The sequence below is a fragment of the Camellia sinensis genome, chromosome 2 (assembly GCF_055761805.1).
Source record: "Camellia sinensis isolate YWXY chromosome 2, ASM5576180v1, whole genome shotgun sequence".
In the NCBI taxonomy this organism is placed as follows: Eukaryota; Viridiplantae; Streptophyta; class Magnoliopsida; order Ericales; family Theaceae; genus Camellia; species Camellia sinensis.
In genome coordinates, this window is record NC_138962.1 from 17,472,663 (window position 1) to 17,493,494 (window position 20,832).

At 37.1% G+C, this 20,832-nt stretch overlaps 1 protein-coding gene across 1 annotated transcript; it reads right to left on the minus strand.

The window, feature by feature from the left end:
• Window positions 1-2,903: 2,903 nt before the first annotated feature.
• Window positions 2,904-19,792, minus strand: MCM10 (minichromosome maintenance 10). Its single transcript, XM_028257532.2, has 11 exons — window positions 19,559-19,792; window positions 19,292-19,472; window positions 18,885-18,959; window positions 18,557-18,794; window positions 18,350-18,474; window positions 4,135-4,168; window positions 3,999-4,045; window positions 3,751-3,891; window positions 3,450-3,514; window positions 3,299-3,365; window positions 2,904-3,210 (listed from the first exon to the last, which is right to left on the minus strand). Exons 1-11 carry the CDS (start codon window positions 19,659-19,661, stop codon window positions 3,048-3,050), a joined length of 1,239 nt encoding a protein of 412 aa, XP_028113333.2. The 5' UTR covers window positions 19,662-19,792; the 3' UTR covers window positions 2,904-3,047.
• Window positions 19,793-20,832: the final 1,040 nt, after the last annotated feature.

A 20,832-nucleotide genomic window follows, 5' to 3' on the forward strand; every position in this document is an offset into this window, starting at 1 on the left:
CACTAATGGAAAAAATGTGCTATGGGTTTGTTAGCATAACCTCTTGTAATTAACCATGTGAACTCATCAAAGTCAGTGTCAATCAGGCAGTGACTTGTGAACTGCCCCCAAGTCCTTTCTTGAATAAGAGTAAATACAAGTTTATAGAAAATTTTTACAAAATAAGATACAAATGTAAAATAAATGATGAATTTCGCATATGGTAGACTCTACATAATAAACTTCACCCTTTATCTCATATAAGTATTGCATTCTGTAAAAATCTTCTATGTTCATAATACAACTATTTGAATAATCTAAAGAAAAGGTGGTGGTTGAGAGGGTAAGAGTCCATAGACCAAATAAACCAGGGCAAAAATGCATAAACAAATCACCTTCCAAAGCTGCTAACTAATCCTTAATTTAATTATTTGAGATATACATAAGATCGGACACGTGGCATACAAGCAACCTTCTGATAAGTCAATTAGTTGTTACAGTGGAAAGTTGCTTTCATGATTAATCAACATTACCTAACAACTAGCCTAGATCTATATTTTGTATTATTTCTACCTAATAAAACATCATGTAAGACATCATCTAATTACAATGCACCCTGCAAGAGATTTGGAGGCCAAACCTAGGCCACCGCCACCAATCCCTAATAACATTGTTTAAAGGAAATTTTTAACATAATATACTTATTTTTTAAAAGTACTCCACTTTTTGGTAACACTACAAATGTACGAAAAAACAAAATTAGGGGTGCACATGGAGAGTGTTCACACCAACTCCATGTGCATGGATGACCAACCTTCAACTGCCTTCTATATCAATTTCTGTGTATCTGCCTCTATCTTGAGATACCATGGCCCCTACCTTTCAATTTGGATTACTTCTATAAGATTGAAGCAAAACCTAACAAAGATATATCAAATTAGTTCTGTTTAGTACAATTTATTGAGTTCCTTGTAACTTTTTTATTTTGGAAATTTGAGTTAGCGTATTTATTTACAATGCAAATTAGAGAAAGGAATGCTTTTAATTTTTACTTTTTGATTATCAACTTTCAACTTGAGAAAGTTACACCAAACATGCTCACTAACTTGTGTCGTGCAATTAAAAGTACAAATAATATTTTTAATATTTTGCAAGTCTATGATAATACAACTTCTGCTTATAACTTGAGAAACTATACATCCATGTAGTTAGAGAAACATGTAAAAATTCATATCATTTGTAGTTTTAGACTTAGTAGCCAAGCATATGATAAAAAATTGATGGCTCACCAAAAAGATCAGATTTTGCCATGATGTTAAATTTTAGGTGATTACAAGTCAGTGTAGTGGACAAAATGTCCATAACTAGATTCCATTTTGGTTTGAATACTTCAGCATCTAAACTTGTCTTGCCTCCCCTGAAGTTTTCTTTTGGGGGAAAGAAGAGACAGTTATAACTGCATTATTGACCTTCCATGAAAGTTTAACTTCAAGTTCAAACCATTGAAAGCCATTAAATCTTTAGTTGATAATTAAATATTGTAAAGCTGTGATTATAATAGGTTGTTCATTACTTGAAAGGGGAAAAACCTATATGACTTTACTTCCATGATGCCAAAATTGCACATGATGTTCTGTGGATGGATTCAATGCACTTAGGGCACGTTGGATTGTCAAATTATTTTTTTATAGCTGTGGATATGAAAGAATTACTGATAGGATTATGAATGAGATTATGATTATTGATTGGATTGTGGAAAACAAGTTATACCATGGATTAAATGGGATGAAAGATTAGATATATAAAAAGATTATGAGGGATAAGTTATATCATGGGATAACTAGATGAGATTAAAGATTAGATAGAGGAAGCCGAGTGTTATGTTTATTTAGGATGGAACAAAAAATATATATAATTATTTTTTACCATTGGATGAAAGAGAAAAATAATCCAGATATGCGTAATACCATAATCCCTATACTATTACTTAATTATTAATGATATCCAGAATTTTAATACGGGGCTAAACAAACAATAAACTAAAAAACATGCACATCCAGATCTTGCCCACATTTAATCCTCTTTCATATCCTACAATCAAATATGAGATTAAAAATTTGATGGATTCCACATATTCCCCAATTTCTATCTCCCATTTAATATTGCAAACAAACGAGGCCTTAAAGAGTAATATCCATTAAAGCAAGGGATTTGACTATGGAAGAAGTGCATGAGTTTGATTAATTCAAAGGGCATTTCAGATGTTACTACCTAACTAGAAGTGAGAACAAAGCAAGAAAACATGACGTTGCAGCTTCTCAAGATGGCATGTGTACACATGATATGAAATAACACATTCTTAAAAGAAATGGCTAAAATCCCACAAGAAAAATTATTTAGATACACATCCAGCATAATCATTGACTCACATTCTCACCCCTTCGATATTCACTCCTTAAATGCACAGATATCATGGAAAATATACTCAGATCAAAATCAATTTTGAGATTCTAATAAGTTTTCATCTCTTTTCATTTGTTTTTCCAGCATGCAATTGGAACTTGGAGTATATTCTAAGAAAAGAAATATATCTATGTGTGCATGTATACATAAAAGCAAACTCAGTGTGTCAATCGTAAGCTTGTAACCAGATATAACATATACATATCATTTCAACAATGGAAGTCACCTTAAAACAGCAATTTGATCAACATATTAGACCTTTTTTTTTCTTTTTTCTTTTTTAAAAGCAGCCAAAATTCTCCACAAGGAGGTGGTTTAAAAACATTACATATTTGTAAGCTTCAATACTCAAGCTAAACTGCTATACAGTTTCTCAATCTTTTTCACTTACATAGGTGCATTAAGTGTCCAATGGTGGATACAAGCCCTAGTGAACCAATGATTAAAAAATAAATAAAAAAGAAGAAAACCATTGGATGGATCTTTATTTTTCTCGAAACTTCAACAAAGAGCAATGCCACCAAGAATTATAACTTGTGTCATGTTCTTTCCACAAGTAGAATGCTCAATTACACCAAGTCATAAAGGGGGTTAATAAGGAAGTCTCACATTTCTTCATCCGAGCTATAACATTCTAATTCAATCATTTTTTCTCTAACCTCCTTCGGTTTCTCAGGTGCAGGTTGCCCCTGCACCCTTTTAATTCGTTTTGCATTTGTTTGTTGACTTCTGACTGCATGTGTATCCGACCTCTCAGTCGATGATAACCTGGAAAATAATTGACAAACCTTCAGTGAAATTGAAAACTCTAAGAAATAGCAGATAGAAAAGGTAAAAAAAAGGTTGCTTCATTCACCTCTTCTCTGAGCTCTGTAATTTCGGCAAGGCATGAGCTCTATCTATAGGTTTTGGACCGAATTGACCTATAATCAGAGTAAAGAAATGGATGAGCTTGAATCAAATAGGATCATATTTTTCAACTGCAGAGAACAGGTACAATGTTAAACCTGCAACTTCAGTGAGAAATCTTATTCCTTGTGAGTGGGCATTCGTTGTTACTTTGCCTGCATTGCTATTCATTCCAGTAAAGTACAGAGTCTATTAGAACCAATTAAAAACCTATTGAACAATCAAATGACAACAAACATTTCAAAAAGGCTAAAGGGTGACACAGAGGAACTTTATGCTCAAGTTGGTAGGTAAGAGAATGAACAGACATGTTTTTCTTGGCAATCAAATAGTGCATGTTTGTTTGCGACCAAAAAGCGCATCAGAATGAGCCAAGATAACCAGGATAATTGGACAAACCTTAAAGCCTTCTTCAATTCTTCTACAGACAACAATTTCGCCGGCTGCAATTGTTTTCTTAAATTTGTTCTGTCAGCTAGAGGATCAACCATGTAAATTCCTTCTGGCTTAAAAGGATTCCTGAAGGCTGTTCTCAAATTCCTGAGATTAAAAGTTCCATTGGATAATTACTAGAAGAAATTAAAAAACACAACTCCACATTCTGCACATTTTTTAGAATATTTCAATGACAAAACCAGGTTACCTACCCTCCCTTGAGTTCCGTTCGCGTAATGGAGTACTTTTCAGATGCTTTCTATAAAGAAAATTGAAAAGAGGAAGCAAAAGTTAGTAAGTTTGCTTCAGACTAATGGCCCAGACAAGATTTAAGAAATTTAACCTTACCGATCTATGGTACGAGCAATATATTCCACGACGTCTGAAATTACAAAATAACTAAATTATTACAAGGAAATTTTGGGTGTAAAAGATATTTCAAAAATAAGCATACATATAAATAAATAAATGCCTAATAACCTCATAATTCTATCGTATTATGAGGATAGGAAAAACAGTTTACGATTGTAAGAATATGTAGTTAAATATATTTCAATAACAATCTAAGGCATGCAATGATCCTTATCAACTTGGGTGGTTATGAAAGCTTTGTGTTTAAGGGACTTCATGTGTGTTCTTCAATGCCTCCATAGCATGATTTTTGCTTGCAAATTGCAGAATAATTTTATAAGATCATGCTCATCTTATGTACACTCTGGTCAAGTAAGTCCATGACTGCCAAATTCATGTTTTATTAAAGTAACCAACCTTGTTATTGGGTATTTTATTCCACTCAAATACAGATTCTCACCATCCCAACTTTGTAATGTGCCAAATAGGAAAGTGATGTTGATCCCTACTACTGGTTTTGGCAGTCCAAATGTCCTAAAGACAAGTTTTAACATTCCATTACATCCAGGGTGAGGTTGACCACTAATGTGTCTATTTTCATACATAATGAAATAAATCCAATTTCAATATATCATTTACAATTGAACAGCCACTTTCAACAAGGCAAACTATGGACTAATTGAGGTTTTTCGCTCAAGAACATGTCATGGCAGATCATGTCCCAATATTTGTGAACTCCAGCCCACATGGAGGAGTAGTTGGAGGTTGGCTAGTTGGCTCTCCAAGTCAAGAAGTAGGAGGGGAGATGGCAGGTGGCAACCCTCCCAATTACTCCTCTTCCATGGCTTTGTTCCCTCCCATTTGTGTATAAAAAGGGAAGAGGTGAGCTGAGTTAGATTATTAGAAAGAGAAAGACAAAGCAGAGAGTGTAATCTGTGAGTGAGTCTGAGTTGTGAGTGTTGTAAACTCCCTCTGGGAAAATTCTATAGTGGATATCTCCTGTGGACGTAGGCTATTGTCGAACCACGTAAATATCTTGTCTCTTTTCTGTGTGATTGATTTCTGAGTGTTCTTAATCCTAACAGGTGGTATCAAAACCTCGTTGGTTGATTTTTCAAAAAAAACAAGGTGTGTTTTTCGAAACTGCTAGAAATCAAGTTGCTCGAAATTCACTTTTGAGCATATTGAGAGAAAGCTCTGACAAGAGAAATCCAGAACTACAAAGCAGAGTCCCAGATGAGGCTCCACACACTCTTACGCACCACCCAAAGAAGGCGAGTGAATCCCAATTGCAGGCACGCGCTTCACACGCCGTTACGTATGCCAGCGCGTCATCTCAATCGCAAAGACGCGCCAGACGCGCGGTAGAAGGAAAAATGAGAGTCTTCAGTGTGTGATAGTAATGTCACTGCCACGTCAACCTAAAGCAGTGCCACATGTCTGCCACGCCATCACGCCCCAATTGACTAGTTAACCCGTCAGGTTGACCCAACCCGACCCAAAAGCACAGGGATTATCCAGTGCTACGAGACTAAGATACATCCACAGATCTGAACCGTCGAACTTATTTTGGCTAGATCTGAGCCATTTGAAGTTTGATTTTGACAATCCAATAGTGGTTTCTAACTATTTGGAGTATTCCGGAGAGATCCGTACGGTCAGCTTTTTGAGTAATAGTTTCTGTGAAAAATAAGAAGACAATGGAGGAATCTACATCAACTTCAGGATCCATGATGAAGTTGAATCCTTCCAATTATGCAATCTGGAAGTCACGGATGGAAGACATCCTATATTATAAAGACTTGTTTGACCCTATTGCTCTAAAAGGGGTTAAACCGGAAGAAGTGAAGGATGAAGACTAGATAAAGATGAACCGGAAAACTGTCGGTTGTATCAGACAATGGATAGACCACAGTGTGTTCCACCATATTGCCCAGGAGACAGATGCATATGTCTTTTGGACAATGTTAAAAGGAATGTACTAGTCAAAGACCATCCGAAACAAAGCCTTGGTGATAAGAAGGCTTGTAAATCTGAAGTTGAAGAATGGTGTGTCTGTCGCCAAGCACGCCAGCGAATTCAAGAATCGGGTGAATCAACTTGCAACCGTCAAGATGCACTTGGATGATGAAATGCAAGCCATTCTACTGCTCAGTTCTTTACCGGACAGCTGGGAGACGTTGATGGTTTCTCTTAGTAACTATGCACCAGAGAGGAAGCTGACCATGAGCATGGTTACAGACGCCATGTACAATGAAGAGATGAAGAGGTAAAACATAGGAGATAATCAATCTCATGCTCTTGTCATAGAAGATAGAGGCAGAGACAAAAATAGAGGAAAAGACAGAGGAAGAAACAAGAGTAGAAACAGATGAAATAACAGGAGTAAATCCAGATACAATAAAAGTCAAGGTAATGCTAGCTTCACTTGCTTTCACTGTGGCCAGGAGGGTCACATAAAGAGAAACTGTCCAAGATGGAAAAATAAAGGTCAAAGTAGTAAATCAAAGGAAGATGAGAACACGACAGCCACAACAACTGATGAAATACTTCTTGCAGTTGGTGAAGAGGAGAATTGCCTTCACATTGTTAACCACAATTGTTCAGAGTGGGTGATAGACACAACTGCATCTTATCATGCCACTTCCCACAGAGAACTCTTCAGTTCATACAACGTTGAAGATTTTGGCACTGTTCGAATGAAAATTCTAGCTATTTGAAGATTGTGGGCATTGGAGACATTAGTATTCAGATTAATGTCAAACACAAGCTGGTTCTCAAAGATGTGAGGCATGTTCTAGATTTGCTCTTCAATCTTATCTCCGGAAGCGCCCTGGACCGACAGGACTATACAAGTACATTCGGAAATGGCCGTAGGAAGCTGACAGGAGGAGTTTTGACAATCGCCAAAGGAGAGATATCTTCAACACTGTACAAGACTCAAATGAAGATCTGTCTGGGAAATCTTAATGCAATAGAAGACAAGGAGTCACCAGACTTATGGCACAGAAGACTAGCTCATATGAGCGAGAAGGGATTGCATCTGTTGGCAAAGCAATCTAAGATACTTTTATCCAAAGGGAGGGCCCTGAAGCCGTGTGATCATTGCCTTTATAGCAAGTAGCATCGAGTATCATTTAGTTCAACGAGCAAGAGAAAAACAGAAGTGCTCAGTATGGTATTGTGATAACCCAACCCGTACTATGCTTAATTATTTATGTGATCGTGTGTTTGATATAAATTTGCAAGTTTAAGTATGGGAAATATGTGAATTTGAAAAAATATCTATTGAAAGTAAGAATATCTTTTATAATTGGAACTTTGAACTGAAATTGGGAGCCGTAGAGGCGCGATAAACAAAAACCGACTTCATACCTATGATTAGCATGATTTTTAGAGCCTTTAGTGAGTTTTTGAAAAATTACGATTCTTAATGATTAAATTGGAATTTTTTAAAGCTAAGTCACATATATGTTGGCCTCTTGTGTTCCTTATTGTGCTTAAGAGCTCTATAGTGTGAGTTAGAGAGAGAGGAAAAAGAGAAAGCTAAGGATTTGAAGGAAATCAAGGGGCAAGCCACAGATTTGAACTAAGGTATGGAAAATCACTCACAAACTTTGATTCTAACTCATCTTTGTCAAGAAATCAAGAAGAGATTAGGGGTTTGAGCTAGGGTTTTGAGTTATATAGTGATTTGAGCTCAAGGCATGAGATTGAACCCTAATGTCTCCATCTTTGTTCATTTAAGTCCACTCTTGTGATTGACCCATGAAACAAACCTTAGATGATCTATGGAAACAAGTTCTGTTGTAAGATTATTCATGGTTTATATACTTTGAATTTGTTTATGTAATGAAAAATATAGGAAAAAGATGAGACCATGGAATTGTTGTTGATGCAAGATTGGTATGTTTAATGTAGAATTACACTTGTATCATGCTTAGATATCATGTTTTTGAGTTGTTTTTACATAAATTTGATCTTGGAAATGAGTTGGAAGGTTTGGCATTTTTTTTTCCATTTTCGAACTAAGTTTGCCCGAACCACATGACCAGAACATGAAGAAAAAAAGAAGTTTTGATTATGCTCCTTGGGAGCTCAAGCAGTCTGTTTTTCCGCTCGGGCAAATTTGGGCCGCACGAGCGGTGAAAACTTCTGGTCGTGCGGAACCTCTGTTTCAACCCAACTTTAAAAAAGCATATCTCCTTCATTCGGACTCCGTTTTAAGCGATTCTTGAGCCTAAATTCAAGCCCTCGAAGTCTGGTTTCTAATGGTTGTGGTCTCACACCCAAATTCTGAGTCCACAAATAGATATCCTCAAGTTAGTGAAGGCTACTTATTTTCTTTTATCTATTTCATGCCAATTCCTATCCTTACTTAGTTTTCTTTCGCTTCTTGCTATATCCTTAAATCTTAAATAAGTAAACATGATATGTTCAATGAAAAACATATAAAACTATTGTAGGAAACATTAATTTAAGTTATAAACATTTAGGGCTGTTTAAGGTACATCTTTGGAACATGCGTTGTATGCGATTCACATGTAGAGAAGTTTAGCATTGAACACTTGAGAGAAATTAAAGAAAAGTGTATGAATTAAAACAAATGATTTATTGGATGTGTATGTGACATGTTTTGTGTAGGTTGAGTGCCGGAGGCAACGCCGCAAGACCAAATGCACTGTGAGTAGTAATATAGTACACTTATATTCTTTGTTCCGTATCTTGAACCATGAATGGTGATTGGTGCCAACATTATGAATTGATTGGAAATGATGAAACTTCATTGATATTATATGACATGTGCCAAATGATTGGGCCCAAGGCCGTTTGTTAAATAATTAGGCCCGAGGCCGCTTGTTAAATAATTGGGCCCGAGGCCGCTGGTTATAATTGGGCCCGAGGCCGCTTGACATATGATTGGGCCCGAGGCTGCTTGTTAAATGCTTGGGCTTAAGGCCGCTTGGTTTATATGATTATGGATATTGAGAGAACCTTATGATCATTTACTTACACTGTTTTACTACATTATTACTCATTGAACTTCGCTCACCCAACTTTATGTATGCACATGTAGGTGATCAGCAGCATGGAACACACCCCTAAAGTTAGCTTCAAGAGCCTTTTGTGACCCAATCAAGTCATGCCTCTGAGACGAAATTTTGTCTTGGCTCACACCACACTTTGACCCTATTATGTTTTTGCTTTCATGGTCTTAGGCTGTAAACATTATATACGACTTTTCTCTAGCTCTTATATTTTTGATGGGCATGTATATATATATTATTATGTTACGTGGTTAACTCTATGATTTTGCTCATGATTGGCACAGCTCAATGGATTTCTCCTTACTATATGCTTCCGTTTATGGCCCCATAAGCATAAATAATCTATATGATCGTTTGAGGCCTTCGGTAATCTATGGATTACTGGCCAATTATGACCCAAACTTTTAGGGGCAGGTTCGGGTCATGATAGGTATACTCGGATGTTTGTGGCCCAATCAAAGTGGAGTCACTTGGCGGCTGCAAGTATTTTCTAACTTTCATTGATGATGCATCAAAGAAGTTGTGGATGTATTTCCTAAAGACGAAGGATGAAGTATTTCAACACTTTTAGGAGTTCCATGCAATGGTGGAAAGAAAGACCGAGAAGAAGTTGAAGTGTCTTTGCACAGACAATGGTGGCGAATACACTTCCAATGCTTTTGAAGCATATTGTGCAAGCAGAGGTATCTGTCACGAGACAACAGTTTTCGGTACCCCACAACACAATGGTGTGACAAAGAGGATGAACCGCACTATTGTTAAAAGAGTCAGATGCATGCTCAGAATGGCAAAGTTGTCAGTCATTCTGCGTTGAAGCTATCCGTACAGCCTGTTATCTCATCAACAGGTCACTTTCGGACCCGTTGCACTTTGCGATACCTGAAGAAGTCTGGTCTAGAAGAAAGATATCATATTCTCACTTGAGAGTCTTCGGGTGTAAGGCATTCACACATCTCCAAGGAAAACAGACAGAAACTTGATGACAAGTCCACTCTATGTATATTTGTGGGCTATGCAGATGCAACATTTGGGTACAAGTTATGGGATCCAGTGAACATGAAGATGATCAGGAGAAGAGATGTGTTCCAGGAAGACTAGACAGTTACATATTTTGAGAAATTTGCAAAGTCTAGAGATGTCATCACTCTAGACTTGTTCCCATCTCCCGAGCCATCACAAAATGCTAGATGTCATGATGTGCAACAAGAAGTGCCAGAGTTGTAGGATCCTATGCTAGAAATTGAGGATCAGGAGGAAAAAGATGAAGACCCAAATGAAGAGGGTGTTGAGCAGGGGTAGCAACCCCCTCAATCAGAGGCAACCGGGCCTCAGCTGCGGAGATCTAGAAGAGTTGCCGTGCCATCAACAAAATATCCCGCTTCTCAGTATATTCTAATTACTGATGAGGGGGAGCCTGAGAGTTTTTCGAAAACAAAGAGTCATACAGAGAAAGATTGTTGGATACAAGCCATGAAGGAGGAGATGAGTTCTTTGCAGAAGAACCACACTTATGAACTTGTTTCACTTCCAAAGGGCAAGAAGGCATTGAAAAACAAATGGGTGTACAAATTGAAGAAGATGGCAACGGTAAAATACTGTAGCATAAAGCTCACTTGGTAATCAAAGGTTTTGGGCAGAAGAAAGGAATTGATTTTGATGAGATCTTCTCCCTAGTTGTGAAGATGACTTCCATTCGAGTAGCTCTAGAATTAGCAGCTCGCTTGAATCTAGAGGTATTGATGGATGTCAAAATTGCCTTTCTCCATGGTGATTTAGAAGAAGAGATCTACATGGAACAACCAAAAGGATTTGAAGTTAAGGGAAACAGAACCTAATCTGCAAACTAAAGAAGAGTCTTTATGGCCTGAAGCAGGTGCCGAGACAATGGTACAAGAAGTTTGATTCATTCATGGTGGATCACGAGTTCACAAGAACAGTAACAGACCAGTGTGTATATTTCCGAAGATTTTCTGATAGAAACTTCATCATCCTACTGTTGTATATCGATGATATGCTAATCATCGGACATGATATTGCTATGATCAACAATTTGAAAAAAGACTTGTCGCAGTATTTTGACATGAAGAATTTAAGCCTAGCACAACAGATTTTGGGCATAAAGATTGTTCGTGACAGGAAAGCCAAGAAGATATGGCTGTCAAAGGAGAAATATATTGAAAGATTCAACATGAAAGATGCCAAGTCAATCAGCACACCACTGGCCAACCATTTCAAGGTGACAAAGCGTTCGTGTCCCACAACCAGCTCTAAACGGAAAGAAATTGAGACAATCCCCTATTCCTCTGCTGTAGAAAGTTTGATGTATGAAATGGTGTGTGACCGACCAAATATAACTCACGCAGTTGGCGTTGTGAGCAAATTCCTCACCAATTCAAGAAAGGAGCATTGGGAGGTCGTCAAATGGATTCTTCAGTACTTGAAGGGAACTTCAAAGATGTGTCTATGTTTTGGAGGAGCTGAACCAATTTTGGAGGGTTTTACAGATGTTGATATATCGGGTGATCTTGATGGTAGAAAGTCTACATCAGGATTTTTATTCACCTTTGCAGGAGGAGCTGTTTCATGGCAATCCAAACTACAAAAGTGTGTTGCTTTATTTACAACAAAAGCAAAGTACATTGCTGCCGCAAATGCTGGAAAGGAAATGTTGTGGTTAAAACGGTTTCTCCAAGAATTGGGTCTACAGCAGGAAGAGTACAAGGTACATGGTGATAGTTAGAGTGCAATTCATTTGAGCAAGAATTCCATGTATTATTCACGTACAAAGCACATTGATGTCCGGTATCATTGGATAGAAGTGATGGAAAAGCAGCTGATGAAGCTAATGAAGTTCACACGGACAAGAATCCTTCTGACATGATGACCAAGGTTGTCACCAGAGACAAACTGAAAATTTGCGAGAATCTGACTGGGATGGACTTTAAGTACGAAGTCAGTTATCCATATGGGCGTGGAAGGGGAGAATCGTTAACTCCAACCCACATGGAGTAGTTGGAGGTTGGTTGGTTGGCTCTCCAAGTCAAGAAGTAGGAGGGGAGATGGCAAGTGGCAGTCCTCCCAATTACTCCTCTTCCTTGACTTTGTTCCCTCCCGTTTGTGTATAAAAAGGGAAGAGGTGAGCTGAGTTAGATTATCAAAAAGAGAAAGACAAAGTAAATAGCATAATCTGTGAGTGAGAGTGCTATAGAGAGAGAGGTGTGAGTGTTGTAAACTCCCTCCGAGAAAATTCTATAGTGGATATCTCTCCCGTGAACGTAGGCTATTGCCGAACCACGTAAATATCTTGTCTCTTTTCTGTGTGATTGATTTCTGAGTGTTCTTAATCCTAACAATATTTTGGAATTATGAGATATAGTATCAGGATATGAAACACCAAGTTCAACAAAGACAGTTATGAAATCTTGAAAAGAAAAACAATAATTTAATGCACATTCCTACAAAACAACCTTTGAACAAGATCAAGCAATAATTTATGTTTGGATATGACTTCTTTCTAGAAGTATCCATATTTCATTGTATTCAGTACTGCAACAAACTTATTCACCCAAAAAAAAGAGTACTGCAACAAACTATACCTAATAATTATTGGGTGTAGGCGACAATCAAGAACAGACACAACGTAATTTTTCTGTAAACCACATTGCTTTACTGATTTTACGCTGATTAAAGGTAAAATTTCTCCAAAGGATGAAGTGGGGTTAGCCTTGGCATCAACTCATGTTAGAAATTGGGCGCCTATGTGGCATAACCCTTTGAACCTTTTGAACCTTATCCATGTAAGTTTGAATTTGAATTCAAAACTTACTTGGACAACCACTCAGGATATCCATATCTATCATTAACTGATATGGATAGATGAGATATTATCCTATATATCTGATATGATATGGGATATGGGTGATTAAGAGAAAAATATCGTATGTTTTTTTATGTTTTTTCTCATATATTGTCTCTCTCCCAAAAACAACGATCAAGCCATTTTGCACTGTGATTTGTGTGGGTGATATTCATTTTATAATATCACTCCACTGTTGGGTTGGTTGTTCACTTCCTAGAAGCACGTGATTTACCCACGAGATCCTGCAATTCAGACTCTACTGAAAATGTATGATTATGAAAACTTTTCATCCGTTGCGTTTTACCTTAGATTTACATTGGTATTAGAGCATGAATGGGTATTTTCGTGTTTTCTTTAATCATGTGTATATTTTTATGTGTATGTACACATTATATACATGAATATTTATAAAGGAGGAAAATGTCAACTCTCATTAAATTAAGAGCATAAAAAACCCTATTTTTATGTTCATTAATGTCATTTTTAATACCATAAATGATTCTATTTTGGAAAAAGGAGTCTGGCAGTACCAAAATTGGACCAAAAAACACCCTGGAAGGCGGCGCGTGGTCCGCACGCGCCACCCGACGCTGTGAGCGGCTTACACGCGCTGCGACGCGCGCACCGTCCGCGCGACGTGCGCTGAGCTGCGCCGTTTTCCTTGGCTAGCTTGGCTGCTGATGCATAAGGCACTGTTTGTTTTGTTTTTAATTCTGAATCGCGTTAAATGGTCATAAATAGTTCGTTATAGATTTGTTTTATGCGTAGTTAGTACTGTTAGACTCAGAATTAAATTTTTCATGTTCTGTAAAATTTTGAAATTTTTATGAAAATAAAAAGTATTTTTTCTGTGAGAATAATTCATTATTTATGCTTTAAAATGCTTCTAGTATTGCATGAATAATTTTCTGGGGTTGAAATTTTTATTGTACACTTCTGAAATGTTTTACTGTTTACTGGTATATTTTTTTCAATTTATCAAATTCTGGAATTTTTTATTTCTAATTTTTTGTGTGTTTATTAGTTATTTAGAATTCCAGAAAATTTCAAAAATTTCAGAATGTACTTTTTATTATGGCATAATCTGAATATTGAATACAGCATATTTTTTGGGTTTGTAATATGTTGCAATTAAAGAAGCATGATTAGCTTTTTATTTATTTATTTGAATTTCATTATTAAATGAATATAGCATGAGTTATTTGTATATTTACATTAAGATGCTATTGTATGGAATTTATCATGTTTTGTATATGCCATAAGTAGTGGGAGATTGATTGTTTTTTGCGCATGGAATTAAATTAAATTTTGATAATTATCACTAGAGGCGCAAGAGATAATTACAAGCATAGCAAATTTTCGATCTTGAGACGTGTAAAATTATCATTATTTAATTTAGATTCTTTTGCTACAAAATAATTTTTTGTGTTGCTATCATTAATATCCCCTGCGCATTTGTTTACTTTGTATGTAGAAATGGTTGCTAAGACAGTGGTGGCAGACTTAACTAAGGGAGAGAAATTGGATGGCGACAATTATGATATATGGCGCCGTAAGATCCAATACATCCTCAATGAGCAAGAAGTATTGACCACACTTGAACAAGTGATGGTTGAGCCAGAGCAGGGCAATACAGCTCAACATCGTCGTGATCTTGAAGTCTTTCAGACTTGGCGTAACAAAGATCGGTGTGCGCGTTTTACTATGTTGAGTAGCATACACAACGACTAGATGGAAGTGTATCTTCATTCGCTATAGTGAGCATTCTAAGGGCTATGTGTTTGTTGGGGAGCATCAAGATGGAAGTGTGACTGAAATTGAGTCACGAGATGTGGATTTCCTAGAGGAGGATTTCCCTAGCAAAGGTGAGGTAACTAGAGAAGTAGAACTCTATGAGATGGAGGATCTACTTGAAGGTGCACCTAGTAGCCTAGTAGAGAATGAGGAGATAATCCCTCAAGCTCCTAGGGACAGTGAGAGCGATCTACCTACCCATGGATTAGATCCAATGGATGAGGATTCTCAGGATTCTCAACTACGTAGAAGCAAACGTGGAGCTATACCCCGTCGTCATTTTGAGATTGAAGGGGAAGCATTCATGATTACTCCGAGTGATGAGATGGAGCCTAAGAATCTCAAAGAGACTCTCTCATCCCCTGCTAGTAAAGAATGGAGTACTGCAATGGATGAAGAAATAGAGTCTATGAAGAAAAATCATGTCTGGGACTTGGTTAATTTGCCGCCAGGGTGCAAGTCTATTGGGAACAAATGGGTTCTCAAAATCAAGCGCAAGGCGGATGGTTCCATAGAAAGGTATAAGGTTCGCCTAGTGGCGAAAGGTTACACCCAACTAGAGAGTGTGGACTATGAGGAAACTTTTTCACCAATTGTAAGGTTTGCCTCTATTCGCCTAATCCTGGCCATAGTAGCTCAGTTGGACTTAGAGCTATATCAGATGGACGTTAAGACTGCATTTCTCAATGGAGAATTGGATGAAGAGATCTATATGGATCAACCAGAAGGCTTTGTGGCAGTAGGTCAGGAGCGCAAAGTTTGCAAGCTTCAACGATCTATTTATGGCTTAAAATAATCATCCAGACAGTGGAATCTGAGATTTCATCAAGCCATTGTTTCTAATGGGTTTACGATGATTGATGAAGATCACTGTGTGTACGTTAAGCGGTCCAAGGACATTTTTCTGATATTGTCATTATATGTAGATGACATATTATTGGCTGGAAATGACAAGGAGATGATTGTCACCACTAAAATGTACTTGTTCTCTACATTTGAGATGAAGGACATGGGTGAGGCGAGCTATGTGCTCGGTGTTAAGATCCTTAGGGATCGCTCTAAGAGACTTCTTGGTTTGTCTCAAGAGACTTGCATTAAGACTATCCTAGAGCGATTCCAGATGCAGAGCTGCAAACCCATTGACACTCCTATTGCAAAAGGCGAGAGCCTAAGCCTTGATATGGGTCCCAAGACTCAAGAAGAGAATGAAAAGATGGCCTGTGTTCCTTATGCAAATGCTGTTGGAAGCTTGATGTATGCTATGATGTGTATGCATCCTAACATTTGTTATGTAGTCGGATTGGTGAGTTGTTACCAATCCAACCCAGGACCAGCTCATTGGAAAACAGTTAAGAGGCTATTACGATATCTTAGAGGGACTGCAGATTACACACTTTGCTACCAAAGTTCAAATCTACATCTAGTTGGCTATTGTGATGCTGACTGAAGAGGAGACTTAGATAAGCGTAAGTCTAATTCAGGATATGCTTTCATGCTTAGCGATGGTGCTATTTCTTGGAGCAGTAAGAAGCAATCCTGTATCGCCTTATCGACTATGGAGGCTAAGTTTGTGGCTTGTTCATCTGCCGTTCAAGAAGCCGTTTGGTTGAGGAGATTCCTTCAGCATTTGGATGTTGTCACACACACTTCAGACCCTGTGACTATCCATTGTGACAGCATAACTGCACTCGCTTACGCTAAGGATCCTAAATACCACGGCAGAACCAAACACATTGATGTGAGGTTCAACTTTATCAGAGACATTGTGGCGCAGAAAGAAGTGATCCTGGAGCACATCCCTACAAGTCGCCTGGTTGCGGACCCTTTGACTAAGCCCATTGCTAGAGATGTTTATCTTATTCATGTTAGGGCTTTAGGACTACGTAGGTGGTGATATTTTTATGTGTATTCAGTTGAACTCATATTTTTTTGGGGATATTTATGCCATTAGTATTCATATTTGTTTCTATTACACATTTATGTTTACTACTTTTTGCAATGATTTGTGAATTAGCATACACAAAATAATTAAATTGATGTTAACAGGCAAGATTGGCTCACTCACACGAGCAATTGCCCTTAGCGCTAGGTAGCGAGTAAGGATAAGACTAGTGGCTTATTGTATTTGGAGCAAATAGAGAAGCTAAAATTATCCACTAGCTATGTCGCTTTGGTTGGAGCCAAGATGAGGTCTTGTTAGAGACCGACCATGGATATGAAAGTACCCACTTTTCCATGATGTGCCTGTTATGGATAGCTAGATGCGAGATCTCATTTGATGCCTGAGAGGCGAGCAAATAGAGAATTCGAGTTAGACGCTAGGAAGCGACTTGTGCGCTTAAGAGCGACTAAACTAAGATCTGTGTAGTGTGTGAGTTTAACATCACTCTTTGGAAGAGTTACTCCACTATAACATGCATTCGTACTGCATGTGCTTATCGACCCGTTAGCGAGGTGAAAGAATGGATCCCTGCTTCTTCACCGTGTGAGTCCTAAAAGTCATTTTTCCCTAAATGACTTCACTTTGTGCCTTTTGTGACCTTTGACTGTGTCATAAGATGAGGAGTTGATGTTCAGCTACTTTGATATGTTGCCTGCGGTCATGTATGATTCGGCTTTAAGGGACATTACTGGGAAAGCGGTCAATTTCAAATTGAATGATATGAGGGTAAAGGGAAGATCATCTAGTTCTACATCTCTACTCTATATTCACTGTCGACAACTCACATCGCTCTTTATGGGATACTGATTGGGTGAATATAATGCGAGACCTAGGAGAGTCAAACATGCTCTTTGAGGGATTAGAGATGTTTTTGGACTGATGTAGCTAGATGGGTTTGGGTACATGAGACACTATTTCTGTTCATTTTGGGTTGATGTCTCTATGCTGACTCATATTGAGTTTCTAGTATAGAGCTCCCACATGTAGGTGTTCTCAGCGGTCGCACGGTGTATTGGCTAGTATGAGATTGTTCATTTTTTGAGAGATTGAGATAGAGATGTGGTAATGTCATGCCAACTCATGTGAGAGTGGGAGATGTTAGAAATTGGGCGCCCATGTGGCATGACCCTTTGAACCTTTTGAACCTTATCCATGTAAGTTTGAATTTGAATTCAAAACTTACTTGGATAACCACTCAAGATATCCATATCTATCATGTCAACTGATATGGATAGATGAGATATTATCCTATATATCTGATATGATATGGGATATGGGTGATTAAGAGAAAAACAACATATGTTTTTTTATGTTTTTTCCCATATACTGTCTCTCTCCCAAAAACAACGATCAAGCCATTTTGCACTGTGATTTGTGTGGGTGATATTCATTTTGTAATATCACTCCACTGCTGGGTTAGTTGTTCACTTCCTGGAAGCACGTGATTTACTCACGAGATCCTACAATTCAGACTCTGCTAAAAAGGTATGATTATGAAAACATTTCATCCGCTACGTTTTACCTTAGATTTACAACTCAACATAACAAGTGGAAGTAGTTTAAACATACTTATTAATGACTAGTGTACAAGCCATCCCATCCTTCCTTTTCCCCTTGCAAACTCCATAATCTAAAGAAGTGCCAATCTTTAAAATTTGACCAGCAGAATAAACACTCAAGGAAAACCCCGGCCCCTGCAAAAAAAAAAATGGACAAGGTTAATGATCCGAAAAATCTTCATAAAGCTAATCTCATCAGTATATGAAAAGTTGATACCAAATTGTCCTTGCGAACGGCACAATTGAGCAGGGCAAAGACAGTTCCAGCCACCTCTTTCGAATACTTCTGGTAAGCATCGCCGAACAAGAAAACAGAAATAGTCTTTTCATCTAGACACCCAAGTTTCCATATACAATAGTTCTTCCCTGTTGTACTAACTTTTGGGTTCCCTTTTTCAACTAAAACTCCAACAGTTGCCCAACAACCAGACAGAGTATCCCCATTTAGCACATTCCTGAAAACCCAGTAGAGTATGTTATCAAATCAAAAGCCACATAAAAATTGCATCAGTAATTTTACAAGAATGTTGAAGCTGTGTTCGTACTTTATTGCTGGTAACCGAACAAATCGAATGTCAGAAAAGTGATTGCTCAGTTCTACATGAGAGATTAGTTGATTCCTGCACAAGAAAATGTATTCAAAATAACCATCTATTCTATTGTTACATCAAGCACACAACTCACTAGATTGAAGCTTTGTCATGCAATTTTGATTCCAAAAATAACCCCAACAACATTAGATTCTCCCAAATATTTACCTTGCATAATTCAGGGGAAAAAATCATAATTTTCTCCTTTTAATTCTTAGAACAGCTATTCATAAACAGCTCAATATTTCCACACATGTGGCTTATACTAAAATCAAATAAAAATCTGTCACCTCAAACTAAAACCCAAGATTGCTAGTGACTGATTTTAGGGCTGGGTTCAATTGGGTTTGATCGAAACATACCGAATTCGCAAACCCGAAAACTTTTCAACCTCAGGATCATTGGCCTTCTTCAACTGGCTTGATTTGACAGATTTCTTGGCATTTTCAGGCTCATAATCGAGGCAATCTTCGACAGCATTGCGAAATACAGACATGTCGACCTGTCCCACACGCTTAGGCAATCCATCGTCCGAAAGGTACCCTACAAATCAAGGTAAATCAAAGCAATCCACATAAATGGGGGGGGGGGGGGGGGGCGGGTTTACATAGAGAGAGAGAGAGAGTTACCTGGTGATTGGGGGTGGAGAGCTGAGGGAGAAGCAGGAGGGGTCTCCAAAACCCTATCTTGAAGAGAGAGAAGGAGATCGAGATCGTCTTGGTGGTTTGTCATGGTAGAGAGCTTTTTGGTGAAAGTGATGAACCAGAGTCGATAGAGGTCTGCCTGTGTTTTGAGATTTTTTGGAGGGAGATTTGAATTTTTGGAGTCCTTTGGGCCGTTACATTTACCGGGAATAAAAAAAAAAAAAGGCCCTAGCAATTTTGGGTCCAGCTTGAGAAGATTGGACTTGGGCCCTTGTGAGTATATTATTAAAGCGCTGTTTGGGAAAGAGGTTTTTTGGTTTTTTTTTTGTTTTTTTTCACTAAAAGATAAATTGGTTACAAAATCAAAAAAAGATAAATTCAAACAAAATATCACATCAAACCCCATAATTATTTCACTTTTTCTCTTACAAACATCACATCCAACTATAAAAAAACCCAATTATCTTCTCAAACACAAAAATAAAAAATTTCCAATAATATCTTACAACTAAAAAAACCTATAAAAATAACTCACTTTCCAAACACCCACTAAGCCTGCTTTGATTGTTGGATTTGGGATCCTTTATGTTTTAAAGTTTAATGTGTGAATTACTAATTAAAAAAAATAGATTAATATGATAATGATAGTAGATAAAAATTATAAATCAATAGGCATATGTTTATGACATAATTTCTTTTGTTGACCAATGTCTATATTGTAGATAAAAACTTTGGTTGTATTTGGTAGAGTTTTGTAAATATGATTTGAGAGTATAAGTTATATTTTGAGTTTATGAGTTGTGGAATTATAATTTGAGTGTAGAAAATTTGTTTGGTTATGGTTTTTGAATAGAGTGTTGAATTAAGTTTTGAAAGTTTGATGTGACATGTGAAATAAGAAAATTTGTTTGGTGATGAGTTTTCAAAATTTAATTCAACCTATAATTGATAATCAAACGCATAACTCATAATTCGATATCCGTATTTTTTTATCAACAGTCATAACTAAACTATTTTTAAAATACTCAAATAAAAAAATGATTTTTTTTTCAATTAATTGTTTTTAAGTAATTTTTTTGAATAATTTTTTTTTCAAATAACTTCTATGTCAATTATTTTTTGTCAATTAATTTTTCCGTCAATTCATTTTTTAGGCCTGTATAAACATTAAAAATATTAGAATTATTTTAAAATTATTTGGAAAATTAAAATATTAAAATATTTAGAAAATTAAAATATTAAAAATATTCCGAAAATCA

Excerpts from the sequence above, each read along its gene's own strand:
- MCM10 (XM_028257532.2), bottom strand. The coding sequence starts at position 19,661 with ATGACAAACCACCAAGACGATCTCGATCTCCTTCTCTCTCTTCAAGAT. Across the intron at positions 18,475-18,556 it reads CCGTTCGCAAGGACAATTTG|GGGCCGGGGTTTTCCTTGAG; the intron begins GTATCAACTTTT and ends TTTTTTTTGCAG. Across the intron at positions 3,892-3,998 it reads CGAACGGAACTCAAGGGAGG|GAATTTGAGAACAGCCTTCA; the intron begins GTAGGTAACCTG and ends TTTTAATCTCAG.